Genomic DNA, 27,635 nt, shown 5'->3' with positions numbered 1-27,635 from the left:
AAATTAAAGTGAGGAAAACACACAATGAGGAGTCCTATGGAAACTTTTATTAAGTAGTAACATACGCTCATTTGTAATATCCGGTTCTGTTGTACACATTTATGTCCACGTGGTGGCAGTATTAAATAATATACATTCAGCTTTTTTTTTAAAAATTTCATGTTTATCCCAGGTATTTCAGTGCAGTGAACATAGAAATAATTTAAGAATTAAAAGAATTAACCTAATAATTGCATTAATGTATTCAATTCGACATGATAAAAAAGACAGAGACTGAATTAAAGTTTTTATCCTTTATGATAGAAAATACTGGTTCTCTGAAATCACATATTTCTACCACACCGTACAACAGCATCTAGTAAGAATAGATGACATTGATTCTTGACAATTACTGAACAGGTTGTATTTAAAGCCCTTCAAATGAAACATACCATGTATCCCGACTAAAGTCTGTCATTCTTAAAGAAACATTAACTCATTATAAACATTTTCTCCTTCACGGGCACCTGTAATGATCTCAGTGTCAGACTGAAGAACAAGAAGCACCAGATCTAATGCTCTCCTCCAAGCTTCAAACTTCACCGTCACATTATCATACACAGAAGTCACAGAATCTGTGTCCGCCTCCATCGGGGCCCACAATGCTTTAACACACAAGGGTTCTCCGTCCTCACAGAGTCTCAGCAGGCGTGTGACAGATGTCCGAGCCTCCGCTTTACATGAGACCGTCCCACAGTTCAGCATCAGTGTGGAGATATAGTCCATCCAGCCGTCGGCCATCAGCCGCATCACAACCTTCTCATGTGGCTTTTCCATCCCAGTCCGTGTGGATTTATAAATCTGTCGGATGCAGAGAAGCTCTGTGGCCGCCGCTCCCCGCAGAAGCTTCCCGTCTTTAAACGCCTGGTGCAGACGGTGAGCGCATCTCCAAAACCGACCCTCCAGGCTTTGTAACTCGGCACCTATGGAGCAGGTTATGACCGCTGTGACCAAAGACGCACCTGCAGCTGTAATGCTGATGGCGGTTGATTCGTTTTTCCCACCGTCGCTGCTGAACTCCCTCCATCGCCGGATCTTCACCCCTTGGCCAACGCATCGTTCGGCGAGCTGTGTGATGTATGACACGAGCACGGCACCCGTGGATGTGCTGAAGTCCTTCAAAATGTCACTTCTCACACCTTCAACAACCAGAACGTTGTAAGGAATGCAACGATCCTTCAGCTTTACAGACACCACACCACTCACAAGCAGAACATCTACGCTCAGTTTCCGCAGCATTTTGGATGCGCTCTCGATCCAGCGCTCTTCACGGCTCACACACGTCACGTCAGGACGATCTGTGATGTGTGTGATGTGTGCAGGCCTGTTAAAGCCCACGTGGCGATAATCCTCGCTCAAATCACCGGTCACCAGAACGATTCTTAACGTCTGCTCCTGAAGGTGTTGAACCACTGAAGACTGGTCTGCGGACACCAGCACGACGTACCCGTGGAGCACACGCGAGTGTTTCTCAGAAGGCCCGGACACTGGACATGTGACAAGCTTTTGGATATCCAGCGCGCTCGTGTTATTTCCAGACTGCAGCTTGTAAGCTTCCAAAACTAAATTCATGGAGTCCTGACATCCGTGGCTGATGCCGTGTGCTATATGAGACACATCGGCGCTTTTCACCGTTTGAAGATCATTTGAAGTAAAGTGTCTGCTGTGCCTCAGTGTTAACCTGATATTCTGAGGGAGCTTTTCCTCCGTTTTCTTTCGCTCGAAGACCTCGAAGTCTTTCTTACTGGACACTTCTTCCAAACATACAGCCGAGCGTCGGCACGCCTCCAAACACACCTCTAGTCCGTTAGTCATGGCATTTTTTATGTCCAACACACTTATTCCTCTATTCAGACAATCCAAAGCGACTCTACTCCAGATCCCGGTCAGAAACACGAGCGTGTTTGACCCAGACCGGAGGATCTTCTGATGAGCCTGTACGGTTTCATTTAGCAGCTGAGCGACAGAGCTGTCCGTCTCTATGTTCTCCAGCAGATGTGCAGAGGAGCTGACCAACACCGCACTACCTCCATCCTCATCCTGAATGAACTTCTGACGTTTATTTGGACCCAGAAAGGAATGAGATGTGGTTGCAATGGCTTCCAGCTGCTGGAGAGCGATGTGGCGACGCTGACCGATGGAGGCCACTGAAGCTCTGGACATCTGTTAGAGGAATGAAAGGATGCTGGTTAGAAATTAAAATAATCATATTTAAACGTTACATTTCCTGTGAAGTAAATTTGTGTGTTACAGCCACAGAAAAAACACGAGACCACTTCAAAATTATATTTAGTCTTCTGTATTTACTCCGTCTAGATATGTGTTTTAGTAAAATTATCATTTTTATTACATTCCACAACATTTCTCCCAAATGAAATTTGGTTTGTTTGTGTTTTTGCATTTATTTGCAGGGAATCAAAACGAAACAAACTGATAAAAATAACAACAACACAAAATGCAACGAAAGCCAGATTTCTTCACAACTTCATGCCTCGGTCTTTCACGTTTGCATTGGGTGACTTTATGTAATCCCTGAGGTTTCTATCTGTTGGAATTCAACACACACTGGACTGAAATTGACACGATACGTATAGAAATGATGATTAAAAGCAAAACTGTGATCTCTTACTTTTTTCCTATAATAAAATGTCTAAATTTCCATCATAGATAGTATTTTTGAACCTTAAATTAAACATGAACGTATACTACAGCATTTACAGCATTATTGATTGACTTAAAACAGAAAACTATACAAACACACTTCAGTAAAGGCTACTACACTATACTACACCATTTCTTTACGTGGGCACACATAATACAAATACTGGAGTCAAGATTAAGGTCTTCTGTGGGCTCATGTGGTTTAAACCTACATTGTTTTAGTTGCGGTGGAGATTATAAACCACTATGCGATGACTTGTAATGCTTTAAATCGACATTTTAAATGAAGATCTCGGACATAAACAATGCATTGACGCTGCACACACGTTTCGACACGATGACTACGAATAAATACTCCCATGCTTTAGCTGACGAGGACAGATCAAGCGTTTATATCAAAGAAGTTAACACGAGTGTCGATAAACATACAGAACACATTTCAGTTACGTCACGCGAATGGCAAACGTAAAGCACTTCAGCGTGTTAACCAGTTAATTAATTTAATTTAATCTCATTTAAACCTCTCTGTGAATACTTGTATGTTACATTTTAAAGACAACAGCACAACAATATTCACTTTGTTAATCATTCTGCAGAAGACACGTACCTCCCTTCGCCAAGTTATATCGCGCGCATGCGCAGTCCACTACCACCGCACACGATTACGTCAGCACGTTGCTAAGAGACAGACGCCAAACGAACGCAACTGTCAGTTACATCACATGTATCCGATTACTGGCCGATGATTGGTCGCCGGGTTACTTTACAGCGAAACGACATCGCCTATTGGCCCAGACTGTTGTCACTCACTCCGCATACAAACGCCCTCAGAGGAAAACGTCGCCACTAGCAGCATTTCCTACTGTTGTTTACTAACATTTGACGCGTTTTGCGAAGCTTAAATCGGATTTTACTGATATTTCCCACATGGTAGGTGCACTTTATATTGAGTTGTGAAACTTGTTGAGTTAATGTACGTCCGGAGAAGCTAAATGAGAGATTGTGTTGGTTAGCTGAGCTGTTAGCCTGCATTGTTATGGAAACCAACAGTTACCCGAAAGTCAGTAAAATAAACATATTTGTATTTATTTTATTTATTTGATCTGCCTCGTGCTTTTTGATTTGCGTGAATGTGCTTTATTAATGTTGGTTGAGATTAAACCAATAGTATTGTAAACCCACGTGCATGCGATTTTACGAGTAATCTTAATTGCAATTTAACTCCATATGTTTGGTCTCATTATGCGTTTTAAAGCATTTAAATAGCGTGTAAATAACACGAAGAATAACTCATTGACATCATTTAAATGATAGTCACTCATATTTGAGATTGCTTCTTTATATCAGTTTGAATACTTTAACTTATACTTTAAATGCTATGTGCTTTGAGTATTGATTGAATGCAATATAACAATAATACACATTTAATACACACAATAAAGATCAAAATGCAACGCAACGCCCCCTAGTGAAAGTTTGGTCGCATCTCTATTTGTGTCTCTCTGGTGTTTTATTCAAGGCTTCTAGCTTCAGAAAACCCAGTGGCACCAGTAACCAGAGGAAAAAAGCAGGTCCCAAACCAGAGCTGACCGAAGAACAGAGGCAAGAAATTAAAGAAGCCTTCGATCTGTTTGACACAGACGGTGCAGGGACTATAGATGTGAAAGAACTGAAGGTACAGTTTAACTCATAGCTTGTGCTTGTCCTATTATAGACTCCAAATCTAATTGATTTACATAAAGGATTTATTGAGTAATTGTGAGTGATTAATTCCCACTACTTACTCTCAACTTCATTCCCAGATGCTTTCAACAGTATTGAAGATCCAGTGTATGTTCATTCATTGGCTGATTTTCCTTCCTTATTTTGAGAACCACATAAGAAGATAATTTGACGACATTGTATCATAAAATAATGTGTCTGTGTTCAGCAGGTGCACAATTTCATGAAGCAAAAGCCTTTAGTTCATTTAGATCTAAGGATGAATAGAACGCATAAAAAGTCATGAAATTTGAATAATAGAGCGATTGGATTATTGCCGTAGGTTGCTATGCGAGCTCTGGGCTTTGAGCCAAAGAAAGAGGAAATAAAGAAGATGATCGCTGATATTGATAAAGAAGGAACGGGCACAATCGACTTCAGTGATTTCCTGTCTATGATGACAGTGAAGATGGTACGTCTGATGTTAATAATAACAAAACTAATCAACATATACATTTATGAACACTTTAAAGTGTTATAATGGCAAATTACATAAATAATACGAATTAACACCCACTTATAATGTGGGTCTTTGTATATTTCACAAGAGCGAGAAGGACTCCAAAGAAGAGATCCTGAAAGCATTTAGACTTTTTGACGATGACTGCACAGGCAAAATCTCCTTCAAAAACCTCAAGAGAGTGGCCAAAGAGCTCGGGGAGAACCTCACAGAAGAAGAGCTACAGGTGGGTCTGGATACAGCAGGGAAATCCACAGAAACATGGTTCTCCTCAGAAGCTGACTAGTTAGTCAGTGGGTAGTTAAGTGGCTTTTGATCTGATAAGAGGTTACGGAGGAACAGCTGACATATGTTGGAAAAACCTGCTGCAAAATAACATGTTTTTGTAGACTGTTGTTTTAACATGATTGTGTTTCTTCTTTTTTGACGCAGGAAATGATAGATGAAGCAGACAGAGATGGAGACGGTGAAATTAATGAGCAGGAGTTTTTAAGAATCATGAAAAAGACAAGTCTCTACTGAATCTACCCCCCGTGCCCTTAAACCCTCACCGAAGCTGTATCTGTAAGACTCTTAAAGTGTTGATTTGTGTTGCTTTCTTTTCTATGAGGTTGTAAAAATATTTTAATCTATAATTATTTTGTACAATATTAAATACACAATAAAATGTATTTGTGTTGTCTGTCTGCATGTACATATGATATACAGCTAAAGAGGAATCCGAGCAACACCTGATATGAATGTCACTGAATTATTAGCTAAAGTAGGAAACCAGTCAATTTAATCACGTTTAAATAGTTAAACAATAGAATCACAATAATTGAAAACCAAGTACTAGGATGGTGTTTGGTTTCCTAAACAGTGTGGACCTTGGATGCTGAATCGATCATTTTAAAATTGGATTAATATCCTTCAGTGTTACACATTTGCTATCAGATATATTTGCCAAACTGATATATCATTTATAAAGAAAAAAATAACTACAACTACCACAGTGCTATTTCAGTATTGTCTCGAGTCAAGCATGAGAATAGTTCTGAGAGAAGTTTCAGCATCTATTTTTGTTTGTTTGTTTTGCTTTTGCAAATGGTTATGCCATGAAATTCAGACATTTCTAAGTGCGCAGATATATGAAGTACATTATTGGGAAACATAGAGGGCACTCTCAGAAATGCCAGGCAACAACACTTGAAATTGCTTGTTATTAGTAATGAAAGACTCGTACTTGTTTATTTGAAGAGTAAAAGACTCCAACCACAGACAATCAGATAAACGTGACCAACTTTTACTGTGAAAGATTGAAAACATAAGTAAATAAACATCATCAGCCCAAACATTTATTGTTAAAACACTGAAGCTTTGAAGGAAATTTAACATGTCAAATCAATTGAAAAGTTTTAGTTAGAAGTAGTTAGAAGAAACAAGGTGTCCCTCAAAAAATCAACAAACAAGAGCTGACAGTGATGATGTACAGGACAAATCGAAGGTATAATCAAGTGTGTCATCTTTTCATGAGCTTCAACGTGCTGTGTCGTACGGGCAAAAATCTGACCTTTGGGTCACGTTGGAAGGTGTAGCTAAAGTGTTTTCTCAAGAAGTCTCGAGTGGGTCAATAATGTCTTCATTGAAATCTACTAATGTGAACTTAAGAAGCTTAATAAAAAAATTGTTCAGACTCCTAAGAGAGCACGGGATAGTTCAATAATAAAAATGTAGTCATCACACGAAACTTTTGTGTTCTGAAAGTCATACAGATTTGGAATAATGTGAGTAAACCATGAAAGAATTTTCATCTTTGGTGAAATATCCCCTTTCTGAAGCATTTTAATATAAAACAATATGGTTATTAAGTGTACTTTTACATTTTCTGGTGAAATACGAGTTTACATTAATTGCCGTGTCCATGCAAAATATATCCGTACAACCTTCCCTGTTTTTTATCAATCCATTACAAAAGTGCTTTTTGAGACCAACACAGCTAGTCACATTTGACTTTGTTTCAAAAGTCTGTCTATGCAGAGAGCTAAATAAACGTGTCGTCTGGTGGTGAGAGAGGCCTGTGAGAGCAGAGACTCTCTCAACCATCAATATGACTCAGCCACTGGGAGAGAAATGAATGAGACTTTAATGAAATGACGCCGCTCAGACCTTCATGACTAACACATCAGTAAAAGTGATTTTGCTTTTCACGCGTCAAATTAAAGCCGAGAAGGCACGTTGCACAGGCCGTGGATCCATGCTAAATTCAGCTTCGCTTCACAAATACACACAGTTTCCAAAAATAATGAAAAGTGCGATCTGCAGACCTCACCTGTGTAATAAACAGGATTTCAGTCATTCGTTATTTTCCGAACAGCAGAGGCGTTGGTGTTCTGCTCGCAGGGGTGAAAGTTTGTTTACAAGTTTCAGACCCGTAAAATCCTCAATGGAAAGTAGGAAATGATGGTGTCGAAATTTCATCGCTGCCTCCGTCTCAAAATGTCTGATGCTTTGATAACGACGAACGCCAACGCAAGCGTCTGTGACCCCCTGCCTCGTACAGCTACTGAAAACTTGACTTTCTCTGTTTTGTGCAAGTAAAGAACACCAGATTGATCTTCTCTTATATTACTCACATTAAAATCAGAAGCAAAACCCTGACGATATCTCAACATTCGCGTTAAAAAGGACCAGAACGTAAAACAACAGTACCATGTTTTTTTTATCTAGGCATGTACAGTGGTGAAAACATGCTGTTCCATATAAATACCACGGTATAGTACATGATAAAAACAGGACAGTACTGTGATGGTTTTGGGTCGTAATACCATTGGAAGGAATACACTTTCGACCACCTTCCATAATGCATAGTAACCGATCCGTAACTTTACCATGGTACCACCACAGCCATGACGTTCCTTTAATGAACTATTAACCTAATCAATAACTTGTAAAAACCAAAGTCGCATCTCTTCTCAGAAACGTCCCATGTCGCCTCTGTACTGTGTGTGCCGCTCTGATGGAAAAATTAACTTTGATGTCATAAATAATACTCCCACATACAGGCCTCTGGACAGAAACTTGTTTCTAGTTTCCTCTAAATCTCTGCGTTTCCATAACAACATGTGTCTTCTGTTGTTTTCAGAAGCGGCGATCTGTTAACCCCTAAATGCCAGGGAAATGTCACGGTTTCAGAAACGATAATAGTGTGTTAATGAAGTGAGAGACCCTTTTAGTTTTCAGTCAGACACCAAACGTCTCGCTGCCTCGCACCACGAACACTCCACACTGATGCCTAACACTGGTATGTACCGTTTTGTTGTGGTTGGTTTTTGTTAGAAATAATACAGATTTTGTGTTGACGTCCCAATCTGTGCCATAACTTCAGTCAGACATTCTATATGAATGAATTCAGCTGATTTCCTTAAGTCCCGACTGACTTTTTTACATATCTGTGTTCATTTATGGTTATTGGTTTGGTTTATGAAGCTCACTCAGGTGTTAGCATTAGAAGATTTCATGTTTTATACTCGTGTACTTGTGACACACAGAAAGGGCGTGACGTTCTCATTGAAGTATTCGAAACTCTTGAAGCGAAATGACCTGCTGAGGGAAACACCTCCATCGTCTCCTGTCGACGTGTGCAGGTGTCTTTCCAAACAAATGAATAAATGACACAGCAGCAAAAAATAAAACTCTTTGAATCAGTCGAATGTTTTGTTGGTTTTAGATGGTTTAGCAGGTCTTTTAGCTGAAAAGCCTCAAAATGAGATGTGGTCCTATTAATCCTATTATACTCTTAGGAATAAAATGTTTTTTTGTGGCGGATAAAGATTGTATATCTATAAAAAAAAATTGAGAAATTGTTATTCAATTGAAAAGCTTTCTGAATAAACAAAAACGGTTCTTCTTTTTGGCATCGGCCGCTTTTTCACGAAGAACCCTTTTAAGCGCCCTTAGTTTTAAGAGTGTAGTCAAGTTTAAGCTGGGTTTAATCTGCAGGAACCTCACTTAATACTGTACAATTGCTAATGCAAATAATGTATTTTCATCTATGTAAATGAAACCCATTTATTTATTTAAATGAAATCTGATGAAATGTTGGATACATTGAAATACAATTTTCAACATTTTTCCTACACTTTAACCATGAAAGTAAATCATAATTTTGTATGTTTTATTATGTTTTAGCAATATATTATATGTTGAATGATTAAAACATGCTTTAAGTATGTACTCTTATGTTTTTGCACATAATAAGAATAAGAAAGCAGAGGTTAGGTTATTTATTAGTTTATTTAGGGTAATAATTTGCCACGGCTGGAAATTATAGTTGGAGATATAATGACTGCTTAAAATTCATAAAGTACACACTTTTGCTACACAATGGTACACAATATTACTAAAGACATGAATCTTATATAAATTTTCTTACAATTTCAACTCAATTTAATCCTTGATGACAAATTCTATCAAAATTCTATTCTATCAATGTCGACTCATTTAAATTCATGTCATTTTCCAGATTGAGAAGTAGGACACAAGGAGCCACACATTCCATAGCAAAGCATCAACAAAGCACATTTATTCCCAGCTTACATACAGCCAGACCGGCCGTCCCCCGCCCACATCGCCCAGTCTTCCTGTGCACTTACCGTAAAATCCGCAAAATCGACATGCCTCTTTCTCAGTCTGAATAAGTGATTCACTTGCGTCTTCACACATGCCCCAATATCAGTCGTCTGAACGGTTGCCTGTTGACTTCAGCTGGGCTGGAATCAATATTCTGATCGGGCTTGTTGTGTCTGCATGTCTGATGTTCTGCGTGTAAAAGAGAAAGTGAAAACTGAATATTCAACTCTCAACCTACACCCAAATGCACGCCTGACGCGCTTCATGCTAATGTATAGAAAATGGCCACACTGAGCAACAAAACTCGAACTATATATCCGTGTGCTGAGTAAACTCAGAAATAATACTCAAATAGCATCATTGTCCTACTTCTCAATGGCTTCCTCATTTGCGTTTCAGTCGAGGTCTGTTTCAAGACACGCAATTGGTGGATTTTAGGGAAGCTACAGTTTACAATTTAGATAAAACACAAAATACATTACATTTAATTGCCATCATAAATCTAACCAGCACATATTCTTCACCTGGATCTACAGCACCCATGACAACATTTTTGCAAGCACTTCTTTGCATATTGATTTTAAATACTCCTATTTCTGATATAGAGACAACAACACTGTGAAAAATCTTGAGCCCCATTTAGAGTACTCAAAACTAAATAATTATAAATAAAATTAAACTATTATTATTTTGAACTAAACCCAAGTCATTTTGTTTTTGAATGTTCTTAATATTTCATGTTTTTAACTTGCATTGTTAAGTAATGCCAACATTTACAAACTATAGTTTTATGTTCACCGAACATTGTCTTTCATGCTCAATCCAAACAAAGACGTGCTAATCACAGCATTTGCATTTCTAATGTAATGCTGTTTATCAACATTCAAAACCTGTTGTGAACCTAACCAAACGCTCTCTTCAGCTCAATGGTAACCTCTTAAAACCCCCAATATCCCCAAAACTCTTTTTATATCAATAAATCAGTGTACTAAACGTTAAGAAAACCACCACTTCTTCCGTTATTCTTAAACATTTATTAAATAACATTTCAAATATTTTTTTTCAGTCTTATGCAATGAATGCTGAGAAATCCTCATGTCTTTGTGACAGTTAATCTAACTTTTAAGTCAATTTAATTTAAATAGTATATAGGAAAATGCCCAAAAAAGCCTTTAGTTTACTCAAGATAATATATACATTATTTCATTCTCAAAAAAGATATGATTGCAACAATTGATATTAAGTTGGATACCGTTATATTTACCTATAAGGGAAATAAAAGCAAACATTGATCACGGTACTAATATTTATTGATCTGGTAAAATTAAATAAAAAAAATGTGTAACGTTTTGCCATGTTTATACTCCAAACACAACAACACTCTTTAACGCATCTTTGAATATATATAAAAAATAACGAGCAAAGATGTCCATTTTCCAAAGGCTCACTTTTGATCACTACTGTATGAAGACGTAAGAACATTTAAATGCAAGATATCTGTTACAGATTTATCAATTAAAAATTATTTCGACAAAACATTTTTCATATCGTATATAAACATAAAACATGAAAGTCTTATGAGCCCAATCTTAAGGAGAAGTCTTTGGAAGGATCTATTTAATAAACTTACTGTGACGTTAATTTACAAAGTGAAGTTAAGATGTTTAAAACACTTTAGTTTGTGTTTATCAAAAAATTACAGAAAAATTGTTTTGCTTAAAGCTCGATCACTTATAGATAAAGATTTAGCCTCTGATGCTACTTTAAATATAACAAATAGTAAAAAAATTAAGATCTGGTTTAGACTTATTTTTTTAAGTTTCTCACCCAATAATAAGATCTGGCAAAGAGACTACAAATGAAACTAGCCTCTGGCTAATTTTGGTTGTATTTACATCCATGGTCTCTTTTGGAAAAAAAATATAATAAAAGGAGAAATGTTCACACTGAAAGCTCCGATCATAAATCGGATCAATTTTAGCAGACATTGTTGGAGAGCAGTCAAATTAAACATCACTTCTAAATAAAATATTATTTACTATAAGAATGAAATGTAAGTGCATTTTGATACAGACATTAAATTTTTTCTTCAGTCTCATCAGATGTACAGTATATGGCACCTGTAAAACCTTTAAACCATATTGTGACTCAGTCCAGTCAAACCTGTCTGTCTCGCTCCAGCGTGGGTCAATTTGTTTTTGTTATTGACTGAATGACGTTTTAAATCATGATCAATAACTCACCTCGATATAAGAACGCATGTAAAACCCGCCTCCAGAAAACAAACTGATCAAGAGACAAATCACATCATTTCAATTCATTTTCCATAGAAAGAAAATATGTTTTATAATATAAATCAATATCCTCAAATAGGAAAAAATGTATAGAAACCTGTTTAACACTGAAGTTGTGATATGCACACGAGGTGATTCAGTTTTATTTTAAAATAGAAACACAGTGAGTAAGAATTCTGTGCTGAATTTTACTTGATTTCACCTTATAATGGAAATATGACAACAGAAACTGACTCATAACCTGAAATATCTGAGCTATAAGTGATCTTTGATCACCGTAGGGTCTTTCCCCCTTTTAAGTAAAGCTTCTAGATGTTTATAAAAACTCAATATTTTTGAGCGTTGAATTGAGTGTCGAGTCATTTGAAGGGCGTGTCAGAGGTTAAACGGTTAATCTTCAAATAAGACACATTTTCCTTTAATGGAAACACTGAGTGTCGCTTTTTAAGGTAAACAATCAATTCATCCCTTTTAGACTCACTTTACACTATAGTTTCCACTGCGCTGCATTATTTTTGTATGCAAATACCAAACAAGAGATTTGGGACTTTTGTGCGGTTAGTCATCACAACATGTAAAAGTGTAGGAAAAAAAGGGACAATTTGTGTTGCATTTTTCATTTAAAAACAGTCTGATTCAAATGATATGATCTGTTTGAGGAGATCTCAAACTTAATCAAACAAATGTTGAGGAAAGATGAAGAAAATGAAACTCAGTTTATGTTAAGGGATAAAAGTGCACTGTACTTTGATACTTATTTATTTAAATATAAATTTCAATATAATGCTTGAATAAGGACTAAAAATAAGCTTTATATCCAAATATTCTACATAAATATCCTCCAAACCGTCTTGAATATGTAAAAATGTGATTTGTTTTCTTCATTCCTTCTCACATTCAGAATGGACAGGAAATAAAGGCTGAAACAAAGGCGGGGATAAATAATCATTATAGGGCGGAACAAACAAATACATTTTGATAAAAACAAACATTTTTCTTCAGAAAATGACCTACATTTCTTGTTGACTTTAAAGGGCTAGTTCGAGAAGATATTTTGAAGAACGTTGATAACCAGACAGCACATTGATGTCCATTGTATGAACACAAAATCAAAATATCTTCAATTGTGTTCCAATGAAGAAAGAGTCATATTTTTTCAACCTCATGAGGATGAATAAAAGATGACAGAATGTTTATTTTTGGGTCTTTAGTCAGCGTGTGATGGAGTAGGATAGGTTTTACAAATCCACCTCTCCTTGAGTGTTCATGTAATAGCTCCCGAAATGGTGATGTATTCCTAGCTGTGTATTGTCACACTTGCCTAATATCTTTCTCACACCTCCGACACAAAACCTTTGGGTTTACATCATCACCCGCAGACATCATCAATCTGCCCATCTCTCTCTCTCTCTCTCTCACACACACTCAAAAACAAACACACACACACGATAAGTTTAATTCATGCAATTTCACCTTTAGACTCCCCCCAACACGCACATACAATTTGTTTTCCAGGTGAAGGGAAATCATCGAGATCTTGACATAACCGAAATAGGAAACTTCTGAATCATATTGTTTTCACCTTAACACAACTCGTCTTCCATGATCTTAGAGAGTGTCACTTCGAGACCGGAGGAATCCCCAGCGCAACTTCCTCCCCGGTCCAGGGGTCACTGGGGCCTTCCCCGCCACAGTGACACTATGGGTACGGCATCTAGCAACCGCCACCCACAACTTCCTGTTCAGCACGACCCGAGTCTTCTGATTGGCCGAAGGAGGGATTGTTTCACATGCCCATGCGTATGACATCATTTCCTATTCTGCGATCGGTCATTTCAAAACGTGTCACGATACTACGGCCAACGATGCGGGAGGGGGCGTTTACACACAAACGCACACGGCCGTGTGCTGAACGCGAGGAACATCTGTGCTTTATACAACATTGTCATGTCGACGTCTAAATGTCCATCAGCTGAGTTTATGTGTAAATATTTCATTTCCACCAGTCCGAGATACTGAGCTATTCTTATCTCACAAGTCAAAAAGTACATTAAACTTCCTGTTTTTGTCTATAATCAATATGGTTTGTGGGAAGCCGCAAAGAAAAGCACCTTTTCATATCCATTTAGTTGATGAAGTCTTTCACACACACACACACACACATGCGGCACTGATGCTGATTCAGAATGAGAAGAGGAACTGACAGCATTTTGTAGTTTCCTGCCAAGTGTGCAGAAAGTCTGGGTCAGGTTCATACACGCACACACACATGGGCGCGCACACAAACAGAAACACACACGCACCGACACACACACACACGCATGCACGCTGCATCCGTACACCCCCACACACACGGCTCTCGATTACATCTCTCTCGATTGACAGTCATGACGAAGGCCAGTGGAAAAGAAAAACTCATTATGTCCGTCCCTCTAGTTTTCCAATCTCCACGAGAAAGCGGTTTTCCTGGGTCCTGAAGGATATAAAGGTGAATCTCTACCTTTCGCCAGTATGAAGGACAAAGCATTAGAGAAAACACAGAGCTGTTTTTACCGGGTCAAACATGAAGTTTGTGTGTGTTCTGTTGGCAGTGGCGTGCTGGGCTGTAGCGGCGGCCGAAGAGTCTGTAGCCATCCTCACGCTCAGCAAAGCTATGAATGAACTCAAGAAGGTGGAGAAGGATTATAGCAGAGGAACGGTAAGAACCTTTCTGATGTTCTGCAGATTCGACATCACTGTCTTTGCTGCGGAACGACATTGACTTTTCTTTTCTTTTTTTTGTCTTAACCAGGTCACTGACACAATGATCAACTCGCCCCCCGTCAATGACATGAAGGTAAGAAAGAGTTTTAACTCGAGAGGCAGGGAACGCGAAAGTCTGAACGTCTAATGCGAGCGCATCATTATGTTTATTGTTTGACAGCGGTCTGTGCATGACTCAGTGAACCGGTCTGGCGTAATGTAAACGTGATTGAACTCATTCTTATACAGCCCACCTTTTATAACAGCCTGGTTTCACTAGTACAACGTGCTACAGATTTATTAATCCACAGAAACAGATTCAAACCAAGATTTACATGACAGAGTATGTGGGTGGATTTCGTTCAAATGATTCGTGTTTCAAGGAACTCAAGGCAGAAACAAACAGCGCATCTCCTTATCGCTAACTCTCAGTCGTAGTTTTTCTGACAAACACACTCTATTTTTGTGAATGCTCATCTTAGAACAAATACAAGTAATGTTGCACAATGAGAAAGCATTCGGTCAGGAAAAGGCGACTGGTGAGGTTTAAGAGTCGAGCCGTAGAATCATACACACAACTTCGTTTTAACGTTTAAACTATCTTTGTCCAATTTCGTTTTTAGCGAAAAGTCATGAGCAAATAGTAAAATGAAACTTTTTTGCTGTATATTATGGTAAAGCAGAAGTTTTGAAAACCTTTCATGTTTCCTCTGCGTTAAAAGCAGAAGGGAAATTTCCTGTTGAGATGTATAGATTTCTGCGACCAGTACTGACACACACAGAGAGAGAGAGAGAGAGAGAGAGAGAGAGAGAGACATAACGTTATATTACCGTACATTCCTTTAATCTTTTATGCATGTATGTATGTATATGTATATTTGCTTTTGTAAATCCTTTTAATTTTATTTTATTTATCACTATTATTATCTTTCTTTTTGTTTGTATACATGCTCTATTTGTACGCAGCCCAATGCTTTGGCAATACGAGAGAGAGAGAGAGAGAGAGAGAGAGTACAGTTATTCCAGAAAACACTTGTGCAGTCTGAGCCAAAATAATTTTTGGTTTGCGCAGATATTTCACAAATGTCCATCTCTAATCTGACTATAAAACTATTCAAGATAAAAGTCTAAATGTCACCCGGGTTAAACGCTTTGATTTTTCTTTAACAGGACTGCTGCATTGCATCGGCTCTCAAATGTTTCGCATCCAAAGTGATTTACCTTCCCGTCAGTAACAAAATGAAGATCCCACAGAGAGTGATCCACAGAGAGCTCCTCAAAGCCAAAATTGTAAGTGAATTATCTTTATGCTTCTTGTGTCTGTATTTGCATATATTGAAATCATATTTGTTCATCTCAACATCAAACCAAAGGTCTTGTCACTCATGTATTTATTGCTTTCCTTTTATAGCTTAATAAAGTGTCCTGTTCCAGCAATGAGACAGAGGTAAGAAAGAAAAACAACTGCACATTCAGAAATGAAATATCCCAACGCAGGTTTCTAACGTCTATGTGTATCGGTGTGTTTCAGAAAGCCCAGTGCAAACCCTGTAACATGTATCCAATGGTTGACGGACACACGTATTTAAAGAACTTTCAAACTCTTCTGCAAAAGGTTAGTAGAAAAACTAAATCTGCAACGATGGCAGAACGCTGTCTTTATAAACTGTCTATGAAAAGAAATTGGGATCATTTTAAACCCGTTTGCTGGTGGATTACTCGAAAACACCCCGTTTATATCTCACCCCAAATCAAAAGAAAGAAATAACACAAAGAAAATGTAGAATTAGCTTGAGGACAGATCCTTAAATAACTATTAACACTTTGGTTTGGTTTGTCCAACACAATGACAAACTCTCAATGTATTACATGAGCTTTATTTTGCTCTGATTGTGGGTTTTCTTGAGATTCACGGTGATCGTCTATGTGGTGTTTTACCTGAATATGTTCTGCAATAAGATAACCAACGGCCCACTTTCTTCTCCTCTAGATCTTCATCAGACTGCAATAGAGATGAGTACAGTGAGAAAGTGTACATGACACTACCCCAGCAGAACCTCCAAACTGCACCGCTGCTCCGACATCCCGCTACTCTATTTATTACTTATTTATTGAACATTTTCGTGATTATTTCCACTAGGAGATCTGTTCAAGGATTGTTGAGTTTTTGGGAACAGGGAAGCAAATGTTTAGAACTTGTTGATTTGAATGAAAAGTCTGTAGCACCACCTCGCGTTGACTTCACACAACTGATGTCTTAAAACCATTCCTGGAAAGAAACTGTGAGGTGCTTTCCCTGCCGAACATGCAAAAACACACAAGTGCTCTTTATGGAAGATAAGACCATGTTTTCTCAAAACACGTTTAACCTTAACATCCGTCTGGAAAAGCGTTTTATAGATCTATATGTATCTAAACCTGATATCTCACAATGAGATGTATGTATTGTTTCTGTGGATATTTATTTGATAATAAAAGTTTATCATATTTACGTCATGGCTGTGTCTGTGCATCTCAAATCTACTCATTCTGTAGGCCTATTACAACAACTTTTATTGTTTATCTAATATTAGTATATAAATAACATTAGTCCATCAAAAATGAAGAAATAGCAGAAATATAAGAATTGATTTAAGTTCATATATGAGCTTTTTCAATGTTGCCCATATTTAACCAATTTCCTGAGTCTACAAAACATGACCCATTATGTATTACTGGAACCGCATTCAGCTTTCGACCGGCACTAATATTTTAGTTCACTACAGAATTATTGACTTAAAAAAAAGATGATGTGCCTAAGCAGATTTTATGAAAATGAAATAATTGTTACGTTCCTTTTTAAAAAAGAAATTGAGTTAAAATAACTACATAAAATCGACTAATTTTGGATGTTAAGTTTTGTATTATTTTGTTTGAGTAATTTTAATTGAACAAATGATTAAGTAAATCCAACTCAATTTTATTATTTCTCACTTAAACTCACTTAAATTGGTTCAATTACGTTTACTTATTTATTTTATGTTGAGATTACACATCATATCATTTTTGAAGCAGTGGATCTGTAGTTCCCAGCATGCTTTGCATCTGACTGCGTTAGGTGATTCATTTTTCAGATTAAATGTCATTTTAAAGTGTTGTTCAGTAAAAAGAAAGACTTTTTTGTGTTGTGTGTAGATGTAATTGTGGTTTTTTTAAGGGATTATCGTTGTTCAGAAGAGCGGTGCTTGTGCCTTTAGGCTGAGGGAGGCACAACATTAGTCATGTTATGTGTTACTGTCATTACACAGACCACCAGTCTCTTCTCACTTCACCATCTACAATCTAGAAAAATTTGACATTTAAAGATGAAGGTAAATGAACCGTGAAGTTTTAGTTAGACGTAATCTTTTTTTGTATACTTCAAGTAATATTTACTTATTATTTTAACGAACACTAAATGTATTTAATGAGTAGAATAGGTTTTATTCTAAGTTGAATTATAGGAGCAAATTTTCCTTAAAAAATATTCGTGCAAATTGTTACATTAAGAAAATTATTTTTACAGTGTTCGTTTGTCTAAAGAAAATGTTTAAATTTAGGTAACGTTATTCAGAATAACATATTCCCTGGCTTTGTCGTAGTATGAAATGCCTTTACATCAGGTATACGACCGCAGCCGGCCCTGTAATCTAATCCTGGCCACATTGTATTATGATGTATATTAAAAATCTTTAAGATGTTGCATTATAAATGTACATAAAGGACCTTAATTGAACAAAACATTTACAGTAAACACCTTACAATTTAACATCACAAAGTGTATATTTTTTACTAATGACATAAGTGCGTTTGATGCTCATGAACACCGGTGTCTGCGTAACCACAGCAACAGTTGAGTGTTTTCCATCAGCATCAGTTGTCATTGATAAAACACGAGGGCTGTTGTCATTTACTCAAACAAGTTTAGAAGAAAAACCAAAGACACCAAATCATCTGATTTAGCCAATCCAACTACCAGCTGAATAATGAAGACACGCCTCTATCTTACACCTTAACTTAAACTAAATTGAATACTATTTAATACATTAAAAACCTCTTTTATGCCGTTTACCTGTATATTCTACTTGTAAAGATATCCCTCGTATTAGTAAACATGTTTTTACTTTTCACTTTTCTGTACCAAACAATGTTCTTCATTACAAAAACACGGGTTTATATGATGTGTAAATCACCCTGCTGGAAATATAGAATAAGAAAAGACATAAACTGATTTAGACATCGAATAAGCCCATGTTTTTGTAATGATGAACACGTGACTGCAGGTGGTCTGGTACAGGTAAGTGAAGCACGAGCGCCCTCTGCTGATAACAGAAGGTCATACACATGGAAATTCAGCCACAACGGTGTCCCAGAACCAGGACATTTATTTAAAATACATTTTTTGTATCATAACATCACATCTTATAATAAAAAGCCAGTTGTGAGCTTCAGATCCAAGCAAAATATAGTTATAACATACCATTTCAACAAGCACAGCATCCAAGGTGCACGCACGTGATCACAGAGATTGAACGATCTAGAAGACGGTATGTCGCCCAAACACAGCAGATAAAGTCACTTCAGTATACATGTTGGGCGTACATTGACGCCTTTCAGCTTTTAAACACCTTCACCGCATATATCCACACAGTTGTGTGACCAAACTGAATTAAAAAGCGACGCACCTCAATATAATGTTCTCAATAACAGCTGCCTATTTACCTCACTCGACTGCTGCAGGCGCGCCAACAGCGCCGCCATCTTGGAAAGGTCAACATCGCGTCCATTCGGGGGCAAACACGCAGCCAGACGCTATTGGTCATACGAACAGTCAAGATAAAGATTATAGATTAGGCAACAAAAGTAATAACCTTTTTAACATACTAATATTCTTTGTACTGTAAAATAATCAATTTCCAACTGAGCATTTTGGACGTGTTTCTCAGAACAAGTTAGGGGAAAATATTTCAATTTATGTTTATTTTTCTCATCATTTGGAGATTTTGTATTGTTTTAACCACTCCATAACCCCCTTGTCTTCCTCAATGGACCATTAATCCACTATATTTTTATTCTATTTTATTTTTTTAGATGAATGCCTCTCAGAGGCCACACCCACTATGTCTGTCACAATGAGAGGCCCAAAAACTCCTGAACACTCTTCATCATAGGCGGTCATTATTCATATACTCATATACAAATTATACTTTTAATTTGAAGAGCTCTTATCGTGATTACTAAGCTGTCCACGGTCAGTTTGTAAAAACCACAGAAAGACCAATTGACTTCTTCACATCATCCCAAACCAATATGATTTTCTTGAGAAAGAAATGAATTGTTCTTTTCATTCGAGGAAAACACTCTGCCGTGCTTTTATACATACAAATTGAGAACGCAGTTTGACATCAAACTCTGTGATCTTTGTGTGGTAACAAAATATAGGTTTCCTGGTAAATGCATTGTTAAACATGTAGTAACTAAATGGAAGAGTTTGCGGAGAGACAACCAAGGAGTGAATCCATATTAGCAAATATTTTTTATACTGTGATTTATGAAATGTGTTTTGATTTATGCAAATTTTGTTTAAAAATAGCCTATATCGTTCATGGGATATTAACAAGTTTCCCTTACCTTTTTCTGTAAACTAAAACCAAATCACTAATCAAATATTTATGGAGCCTGTCTTGTCTCCAAAGCCCTCTGGATGTCAGGATGCGGAGTCTCCAGACCAGGGTCGGGGAGAGCTTCATCAGCCAGGCAGTCAGGAAGCTAAACTCCCTTCCCACCCTCCCTTCTCTTGACCCCATCATCAGGGAGTTCCACTCCCAAACGCAAATTGACACATGAATAGTTATTCCACCCGTCACATCAAGTATTATCGGTTTACCCAAAGGGTGATGGTTGTGACATCATTCCACCGGATGCTTCATGAGAGGAACACATGTTTTTCATGAAAAAGCAATAACACACATGGATGAGTCTGTGACAGAATTCTCTGAAATGAGCAGAAAGTTACTGCTGTGAATATTATAGTGATGTGAATAGATATTTTCATGTTTTCATCAAATCTAAAGTTGCTGAATTGTCAAATGTAAAATAAATGTAAATGTAACAAAAAGATGTAAATACATAAGAGTGTTATACAATATTACTACAATATTCAAAAAGCTAAATAGTTGTTTTTTAAATAGTTAGTTTATAGTAAATGGTTTGGGGAAAAATATTTACGTATAGTACCCCCCCGCCTACCTGGCCCACCTTTCATCTCATATCTGGAGCCGGGCCTGAACAAATGACATTGAGGGCCGCGTTCAGCATTTTAATAGACTTGTTTTTAAATGTGATGCAAGTTTCTTCGGTGACGTACAGTAGCTGTTGACACATGGGGCTGCACTGTAGAAATCTCTGTGTTGTAAATAGCTCTTGGATAAAGCCCAGGAAAAAAGGAAACATCTCACAATTTTACAACCATGTTTTTTTCTCCCCTTCAGGAATGTCTTCTGCCCTCCCATAAGAGCAATGAGTTCACATCCAGAAGAGATTCATGTTATGACTGAAGACATGCATGAGTCCATAACAAATCCAGGTGTAAATATGTGAATAAAATACAACGAATACCAATGAGAGACATATCAACAACTTCATTTGACATACACTGTTCAAAATGTCAGCAGCTGCCAAGATCAATTAAAGTCACGTATTTACACCACATTAGTCAGCAAAACTGCACATCTTTGCAAATCAGATCAGACCATGCACAAGCTTGACATTTTAAAAAAAATCCCCAGAGCCGTGTTTTGTGCTTACACGACACCATTTGACTCCAGAGCACCTTGAGTTTACGGGTAAATTTTTGTGGTAAGAAACACCTGAAATGTTGTTTGGTAGTATCACTGAACAATAGAAACACAGAGCCAAACAAAAACACTCGTATCCTGATGCAAACTCATGAAACCTGGTTAGCCACAACTGACAGCTGCATAAAACCTCTCTCAGCAGGTGTGTGCGTTTTTAAAAACAGCTGTGTGTGATTTCCAGCCCGGGGAATTCAGGTGGACGGCCTTTCTTCTGCATCTGGTCACATGGTGATTAAGTGCTGGAGTACAGAGATGACAATATCAAGGTCACAGAGAACCACAGATGCTCTTCTGAAATCCTCACATCCAAAGAGCTTCTCTACATGCCCAGAACAAGTTTACATGCTGTCAGGACATGTTCTTTGGGGACGGAGGTCAGCTAAGGTGTGAAAGATGTGTAGTGTGTTAGTTGATAGAGGTTGTGACCCGGCGCTTATGTCGGGCCCATCACTGATTCGAGTCCATCTTGGAGTATATTTGATTAATACTTCTGAATGTGAAATGCAACATCATTCCAGTTACAACATACAACATACATGTCTACTCTATTTACACTCTTAAAAAAAGGTGCTTCAAAAGCTTCGTCCATGCAGTTGAAGAACCTTTTGTTTTTTTAGGTGTAGGGGACCAACAAGAAGAAAATTTGAGTCTTTAGCTCATCAATGCATGCAGTTTGGTGAATAGAGTGCAGGAGGTATAAATCTGATTATCATCCGTATTGTAGTGGTACTGAAAACAATCATTTGAAGCAGCTGTGCGCGCACCGGTCCCGCATCTTATCACGGAGGAGATTGGGAGCTTAAAAGGATGTTCGGCAGGACTGTTGACGAGAGAGGACCGGGCCCGTATGGGACATATGTTTAGTTTGTGTATGTTTTATGGCCGGCAGTCTACCGTGAGGTGGCTGCCGGTTACTTCCGTGTTTATTGTTTATTTAATTAAAGTTTTAGTGTTTGAATGTTCGCCGGTTCCCGCCTCCTTCCTTCCCTTCTAACGAACTGTATTACAGTCATCTGAATAATTTAGTTTCACAAAAGTTCTTTGTGGCAAAAAAAATCGTTCTTCAGATTATAGAAAACGTAAGAAAGAGATTGTTCTTTAAAGAACCTTTGACTGAATGGTTCTTCGTGGAACCAGAAATGGTTCTTCTATGGCATTACTGTGATGAACCGTTCAAGCATCTTTATTTTTAAGAGTGTATCCTCTATAAAAAAACTTCTATCATCATTCATCTATCACACTACTTTTGATACCACCTAGAATAACTAAATCCACCAAAGGGGGTCGAGCTTTCTCATACGTAGCACCTAAACTCTGGAATAGCCTTCCTGATATTATTCCAGGATCAGGCACACTCGCCCAATTTAAATCTAGATTAAAGACACATCTTTTCAGACAAGCATTAACTTAATGCAAAATATGCAAAATAAACCACCAGGAGATGCTGACATTAGATATTATTTACTAGAATAATTGGATTTATTATATAAAACACCATGTAGTGTGTTTTACCCTTTCTTGGGTTTTTCGTTTTCCCCTGTAAAGCTGCTTTGGAACAATGCAAATTGTGAAAAGCGCTATATAAATAAAATTGAATTGAATTGAATTCATCCTGACATCATTCAATACCTGTATATGACTCTTTTTTTGGAACACAAAATATGTTTTGTCAACAATTTATTAACACTCTTCAAAATATCTTCTTTTCTTTTCTGCAGAAGAAAAAAGTTTGGAATGACATATATATATATATATATATATTATAAATAAATCATAACACTCATTTCTGATCTCTTTAGATACACTTTTATGGTTAGGTTACTCATCATCACTTTCTGTCCCAATAGAGGACTGACCATACAGATCCCACACATTACTATAACCATTAAATCAACAATACGTTTCATGATTATGACTCAGCAAACATTTGTGAATACCACAATTCCCCTTTCTTGTTCTGACCGTGCCATCTTTCCATAGTTCAGGTTGTTCAACATGACGCAAGTATGTGGGTTTGATAATAAAACACAAACAAATAATTATCTAAAAAATAATTTTCAGCCTACAACCCAGTTTTCACGATCACGTCTGAACGCTGTAGTCCTGAGACCCTCACTCGGGCTTTTAACCACTGAAAACACGTCACATCACTCAGAAACATCCTGTTAGCCTAGTTATTACACACACAGGTTTACAACACCATTACGTCAGATTTTATAAACAAATCTACCATAAAACATCAAATGGTAGAGCACCGAAAAAGCAGAAGAGGAGGTTGTGGGTTTGATTCCCAGGGAACGCGCGATCTAATTAAAACATATATCTTAAATATACCGAAGGTCACTTTGGATAAATACATCCCGACCTTTAAATCTCAGTGGTGCCATGAACGCACAGAAACATGTTATTGCTCAGAAGGAGAAATAAAAAAGACACAAATCAGAGTGTCATTTTTGAAACACATTAAGAGCAAGGAGGTGTATAACTGATATCAATCCGTTCGGTCATTTAATATTGACTTTTGATTGCTGACTTGACAAAAGAGTTCTCTTTTGAAACTCTAATGAAAGAGACATTTGTCACAGACATCTGACTTTTTATATGTGAGATGTACTTAATATAGTTTCCCTCCAATTTCTGGGAATAGTTTATGAAAAATAAGTCTTATTTTTTTTTTTTTTTCTGAATTGGGATGAGATCTCATCACATCTTATCTTTACATTCTATAAAAAATAAACAAATGTATTAAGGTTGTCCATTTCATTCACTGATTATCACATTTTGCGTTGCATTGTTTTGTTATTTGAAGCATATTTTAATAAAAATATTCAAGAATACCATGGCTAGAGTAGCTATGCATCCATGTGAGATTCGATCAGATGTTCTTTTAATTTTACATTACAATGTTGTTTTGTGTGACAGAAAGTTTCTGTCAATGTCTTTTATTGTGCTTCTTTTATTGCATCCAGCAGAAAGTTTTAAATTAAAACAAAACTCACTTTATAGAAATATGTAATGAATTACACCACTGTCAAATTTGATTTGCTGTTTCAACTTTTAAAAATGTGTTACCTGGTTTTATATAAATATGAGTTTGTCAATGAATTTGATGCAAACTCGTTGTGTTGACTCGTATTTTTAAGTTAACTCAAAATTTTAAGGCAGCCAGGTGACTTAGGAAAAGTAATAAAATATTACTTTACAAATTAGTTATAATAACTTTTATATATTTTCTCAGTGCTGAAGTCTGTCAATGGAGAATAGTGTCAGCCTGAGCTAATGTGGGACTCTGAAACACGTGACTTCAGCATTCTCAGATCAGATTCTTCCGATTGCTCATAGATTATTTTTCACAAGTGGAAACAGATTTATATTTGAAAGCGTTCCGGGTGGGACGAGTATCACTTTTGCCAAGGTCATGAGTTCAATCCCAGGGGATTGCATAATGCTGTAGTCAGAAACAAATGTATAACAAATGCAATGTAAGTCTTTGGATAACGTAAATCCCGGCCTACTTCTTTCGCCGTCATCTTCGAAGCTCAGTAATTCACATTCAATCAAACTAAAAGAAGCGTTCAGAGGTAGACCTCCTTATAAGAATAAACACATCGGTTTCACAATTTGTCTTTCATGTGGTCAAACTTTATAGGGGAAATAATCCATCAAGCACCCATTTTTCCGTTTATTTCTTTTGAAGTGGAACGGTCTGTGGTATTCTGACGTATATGTAAAGATTGTGAGAGATACAAATCCTCATCAAATGCTCACAGGGAACCCTGAGGTGCTGATAGATGCGTTTCCATGACAACAGCACCTTCAGGTGTCATGCACCACCATCATCCAGAGCTCAGCAGAGGGCTTTTCCCTGATGCCTTCCCTTTCTCTCTCACTTTCACTAAACACATCCCACATAATTAACCACTAAAGGACACTCACCGCATTGAGATGTTCCCCTCAACGCTCAGTCCCTCACCTCGCGTCAGGTTAAAGCAGGACATTTGCTATAGTCTGTCATTTGCTATTTGTTTGATCGTGCACACTTAAAATAGATGTGTTAATGTTATTGTTTTGTGTTATTTGTTTGACACATCATGTGTTACTTTCAAAACACACCTTGTTGTTTCCTCCCAAGAAAACATTGTGTTGTGCTCAAGCAAAAGAGAATGTGTTCAATGGCGTAGCTCTCTTTGCTCTGCGGTTGGTTAACCAAAAGGATATTATGAGAAATGTCTCAGTGATTTCTGTTCATACTACAGAAGTCAATGAGGGTCAGGGTTGTTTGGTTATCAACATTCTTCAAAATATCTTTTTTGTGAGTGAAAGAGTAAAAAATGAATAAGAATAAATGAAACCAAACCTTTTTCACTCCAGATCCATTCCCAATTCAATTCTGAGCGGTGCAATGGAAACAAGATCTGTTAATAATGTTAAACCGATCTCCTTCCAAGCTATACGGGTAAAATGTACACAAGCATTTTCTACAGAGCATCCCATGGAAATACAACGTAAAGAAGATTGTGACTCGTTGCATGAACATGAACACAAAATGTGATCATGACATCATTTTTTGTATGATAAATATTTTGCATGGTTAAAAACCCTGGAGACTGTGATTGAACGGAGGTTAACACTCTCTGAACCACAGTCGCCTCAATTGACGTGACAATGGATGTGTATAAGAACAGACACCTATGTAACATGTGTAGGATAATGCAATGTAAGTCGCTTTGGATAACAGCGTCTGCCAAATGCATAAATGTAATGTAAAAATGTATAACAACACACACTATATAACAATCTTTCACACTTTCTCTATCCTACGTCTTCGTGTGTAAGTTTCTCTACAAACCATCCTAGAACTTTGCTTTTTTTGTCTGCATGTTTCCTGCGCCTTTCGGATTATTCACTTATGTTGTATTTCTTGCAGAGCAGCTTTTGTAACATCAATAAATCTTTTCTACATCAAAGAACATTTTGCAAAGCGATTCGGCAAATATACAGTAGATGTTTTTCACTGCCAAACATGTTCATCTACGGCATCATCATTTAAAACCTTTATTTACACATTTACCTTTTATTTAATTTGTATTTAAAACAAAGTAATCAGAAATCTAGACGACCAAATGAAACCCAAAATAGCCACGAGGAGTCAGCAGGCATAGCAGATGCTATGTGCTGTGTATTGTCAAATATCAAATGACAGGTTCTTTAAGTTATTAACTAAGTATGACTGTCCACATTCAGCCGAGGAAACAACATCTGTGTACAACCTCAACACACACACTGAGGTGGAGGGTGGAAGGAGAGGGGGGTGGGGGCTAGCTCGAGGAGAAAAGGGCAATATGAAAACTCCCAACAGTCATCAAAAGGGGAAAAAAAGTCCAGCGCTTCATTGCATATGCCCACCCATTCATTTTCCAAACCTTGAGCTGCGATTATAAATACAGATTCGAGGTGCTTTCATATCACTTGCACTCGTGGATACACAAGAATCAGGTGCATCTCAGAAGACATATCCCTCAGACATCATGTCATCTCTACCCTGCATCTGTACCGTGACACTGGCTCTGCTCTACTGTCTGACCGCTCATCCCTTGAGACACAACGCGTACTTACAGCTGATTGACGATTTTTCTAAAACTACTGAAAAAGACAAATGCGTAAGTATCTTATCATGAAACCACACGACAATATCAGCCATCTGATGTATAACCGACGCTTTAATAATTGACTTAACTTTGTGTTTTTTTTTATCACAGTTTAATGAGATAAACCCAACATTCTACACTCCCGTCGATGTAAAGGTGAGTAAACCTATGAGATCTTTGCTTCTCGATTTTTGAGCATCGAACACGTTCGTTTGCGAGAGATAAGAGATCAGAGGAACAGGAAGGAGGTTAACTATGCCAAAGCCAAACCTCAAGCCAGCAAAGATAGCTCTCACAACACACACACACACACACCTGGAGGTTTAGTGTCTACATCCTCCGTAACAGCCTCCATCGGACATCAAGTTCTAAAACTTTTCTGTTTCTGACTCTTAGGAGAACTGCCTGTATTCTGCTCTGAATTGCTGTATCATAGAACTGGATGCGTTTATTCGAGATTGTAATTTGATGGAGGCTGCGGATGATCTCATGTTGACACTGACGAATATGAACAAATATAACGCAGTAAGTTAAATTTGTTCTT

The 27,635-nt window shown here is 37.4% G+C and overlaps 3 protein-coding genes across 3 annotated transcripts; 2 read left to right on the top strand and 1 right to left on the bottom strand.

The window, feature by feature from the left end:
• Window positions 1-32: 32 nt before the first annotated feature.
• On the bottom strand, window positions 33-19,428 carry bbs12 (Bardet-Biedl syndrome 12). The gene is given in 5 exon segments (XM_079479663.1): window positions 33-2,202; window positions 9,556-9,583; window positions 9,585-9,721; window positions 16,507-16,570; window positions 19,309-19,428. Coding segments are annotated over 3 exon segments (1,812 nt in total). The 5' UTR covers window positions 9,626-9,721; window positions 16,507-16,570; window positions 19,309-19,428; the 3' UTR covers window positions 33-459.
• cetn4 (centrin 4) lies at window positions 3,489-5,603 on the top strand. The gene is made up of 5 exons (XM_079479664.1): window positions 3,489-3,630; window positions 4,220-4,375; window positions 4,745-4,873; window positions 5,010-5,147; window positions 5,354-5,603. Exons 1-5 carry the CDS (start codon window positions 3,628-3,630, stop codon window positions 5,441-5,443), a joined length of 516 nt encoding a protein of 171 aa, XP_079335790.1. The 5' UTR covers window positions 3,489-3,627; the 3' UTR covers window positions 5,444-5,603.
• il21 (interleukin 21) lies at window positions 14,106-17,058 on the top strand. Its single transcript, XM_079479665.1, has 6 exons — window positions 14,106-14,524; window positions 14,618-14,662; window positions 15,739-15,858; window positions 15,980-16,015; window positions 16,100-16,183; window positions 16,559-17,058. Exons 1-6 carry the CDS (start codon window positions 14,390-14,392, stop codon window positions 16,577-16,579), a joined length of 441 nt encoding a protein of 146 aa, XP_079335791.1. The 5' UTR covers window positions 14,106-14,389; the 3' UTR covers window positions 16,580-17,058.
• Window positions 19,429-27,635: the final 8,207 nt, after the last annotated feature.

The sequence above is a fragment of the Barbatula barbatula genome (genome assembly GCF_947034865.1).
Source record: "Barbatula barbatula genome assembly, chromosome: 18".
NCBI classification, from domain to species: domain Eukaryota; kingdom Metazoa; phylum Chordata; class Actinopteri; order Cypriniformes; family Nemacheilidae; genus Barbatula; species Barbatula barbatula.
Note: the sequence above shows the minus strand (reverse complement) of the source record. Positions and strands in the feature narration are given on the sequence as shown.

Excerpts from the sequence above, each read along its gene's own strand:
- il21 (XM_079479665.1), top strand. The coding sequence starts at position 14,390 with ATGAAGTTTGTGTGTGTTCTGTTGGCAGTGGCGTGCTGGGCTGTAGCG. Across the intron at positions 15,859-15,979 it reads AGCTCCTCAAAGCCAAAATT|CTTAATAAAGTGTCCTGTTC; the intron begins GTAAGTGAATTA and ends TTCCTTTTATAG. Across the intron at positions 16,184-16,558 it reads TTCAAACTCTTCTGCAAAAG|ATCTTCATCAGACTGCAATA; the intron begins GTTAGTAGAAAA and ends CTTCTCCTCTAG.
- cetn4 (XM_079479664.1), top strand. Across the intron at positions 4,376-4,744 it reads TAGATGTGAAAGAACTGAAG|GTTGCTATGCGAGCTCTGGG; the intron begins GTACAGTTTAAC and ends TTATTGCCGTAG. Across the intron at positions 4,874-5,009 it reads CTATGATGACAGTGAAGATG|AGCGAGAAGGACTCCAAAGA; the intron begins GTACGTCTGATG and ends ATATTTCACAAG.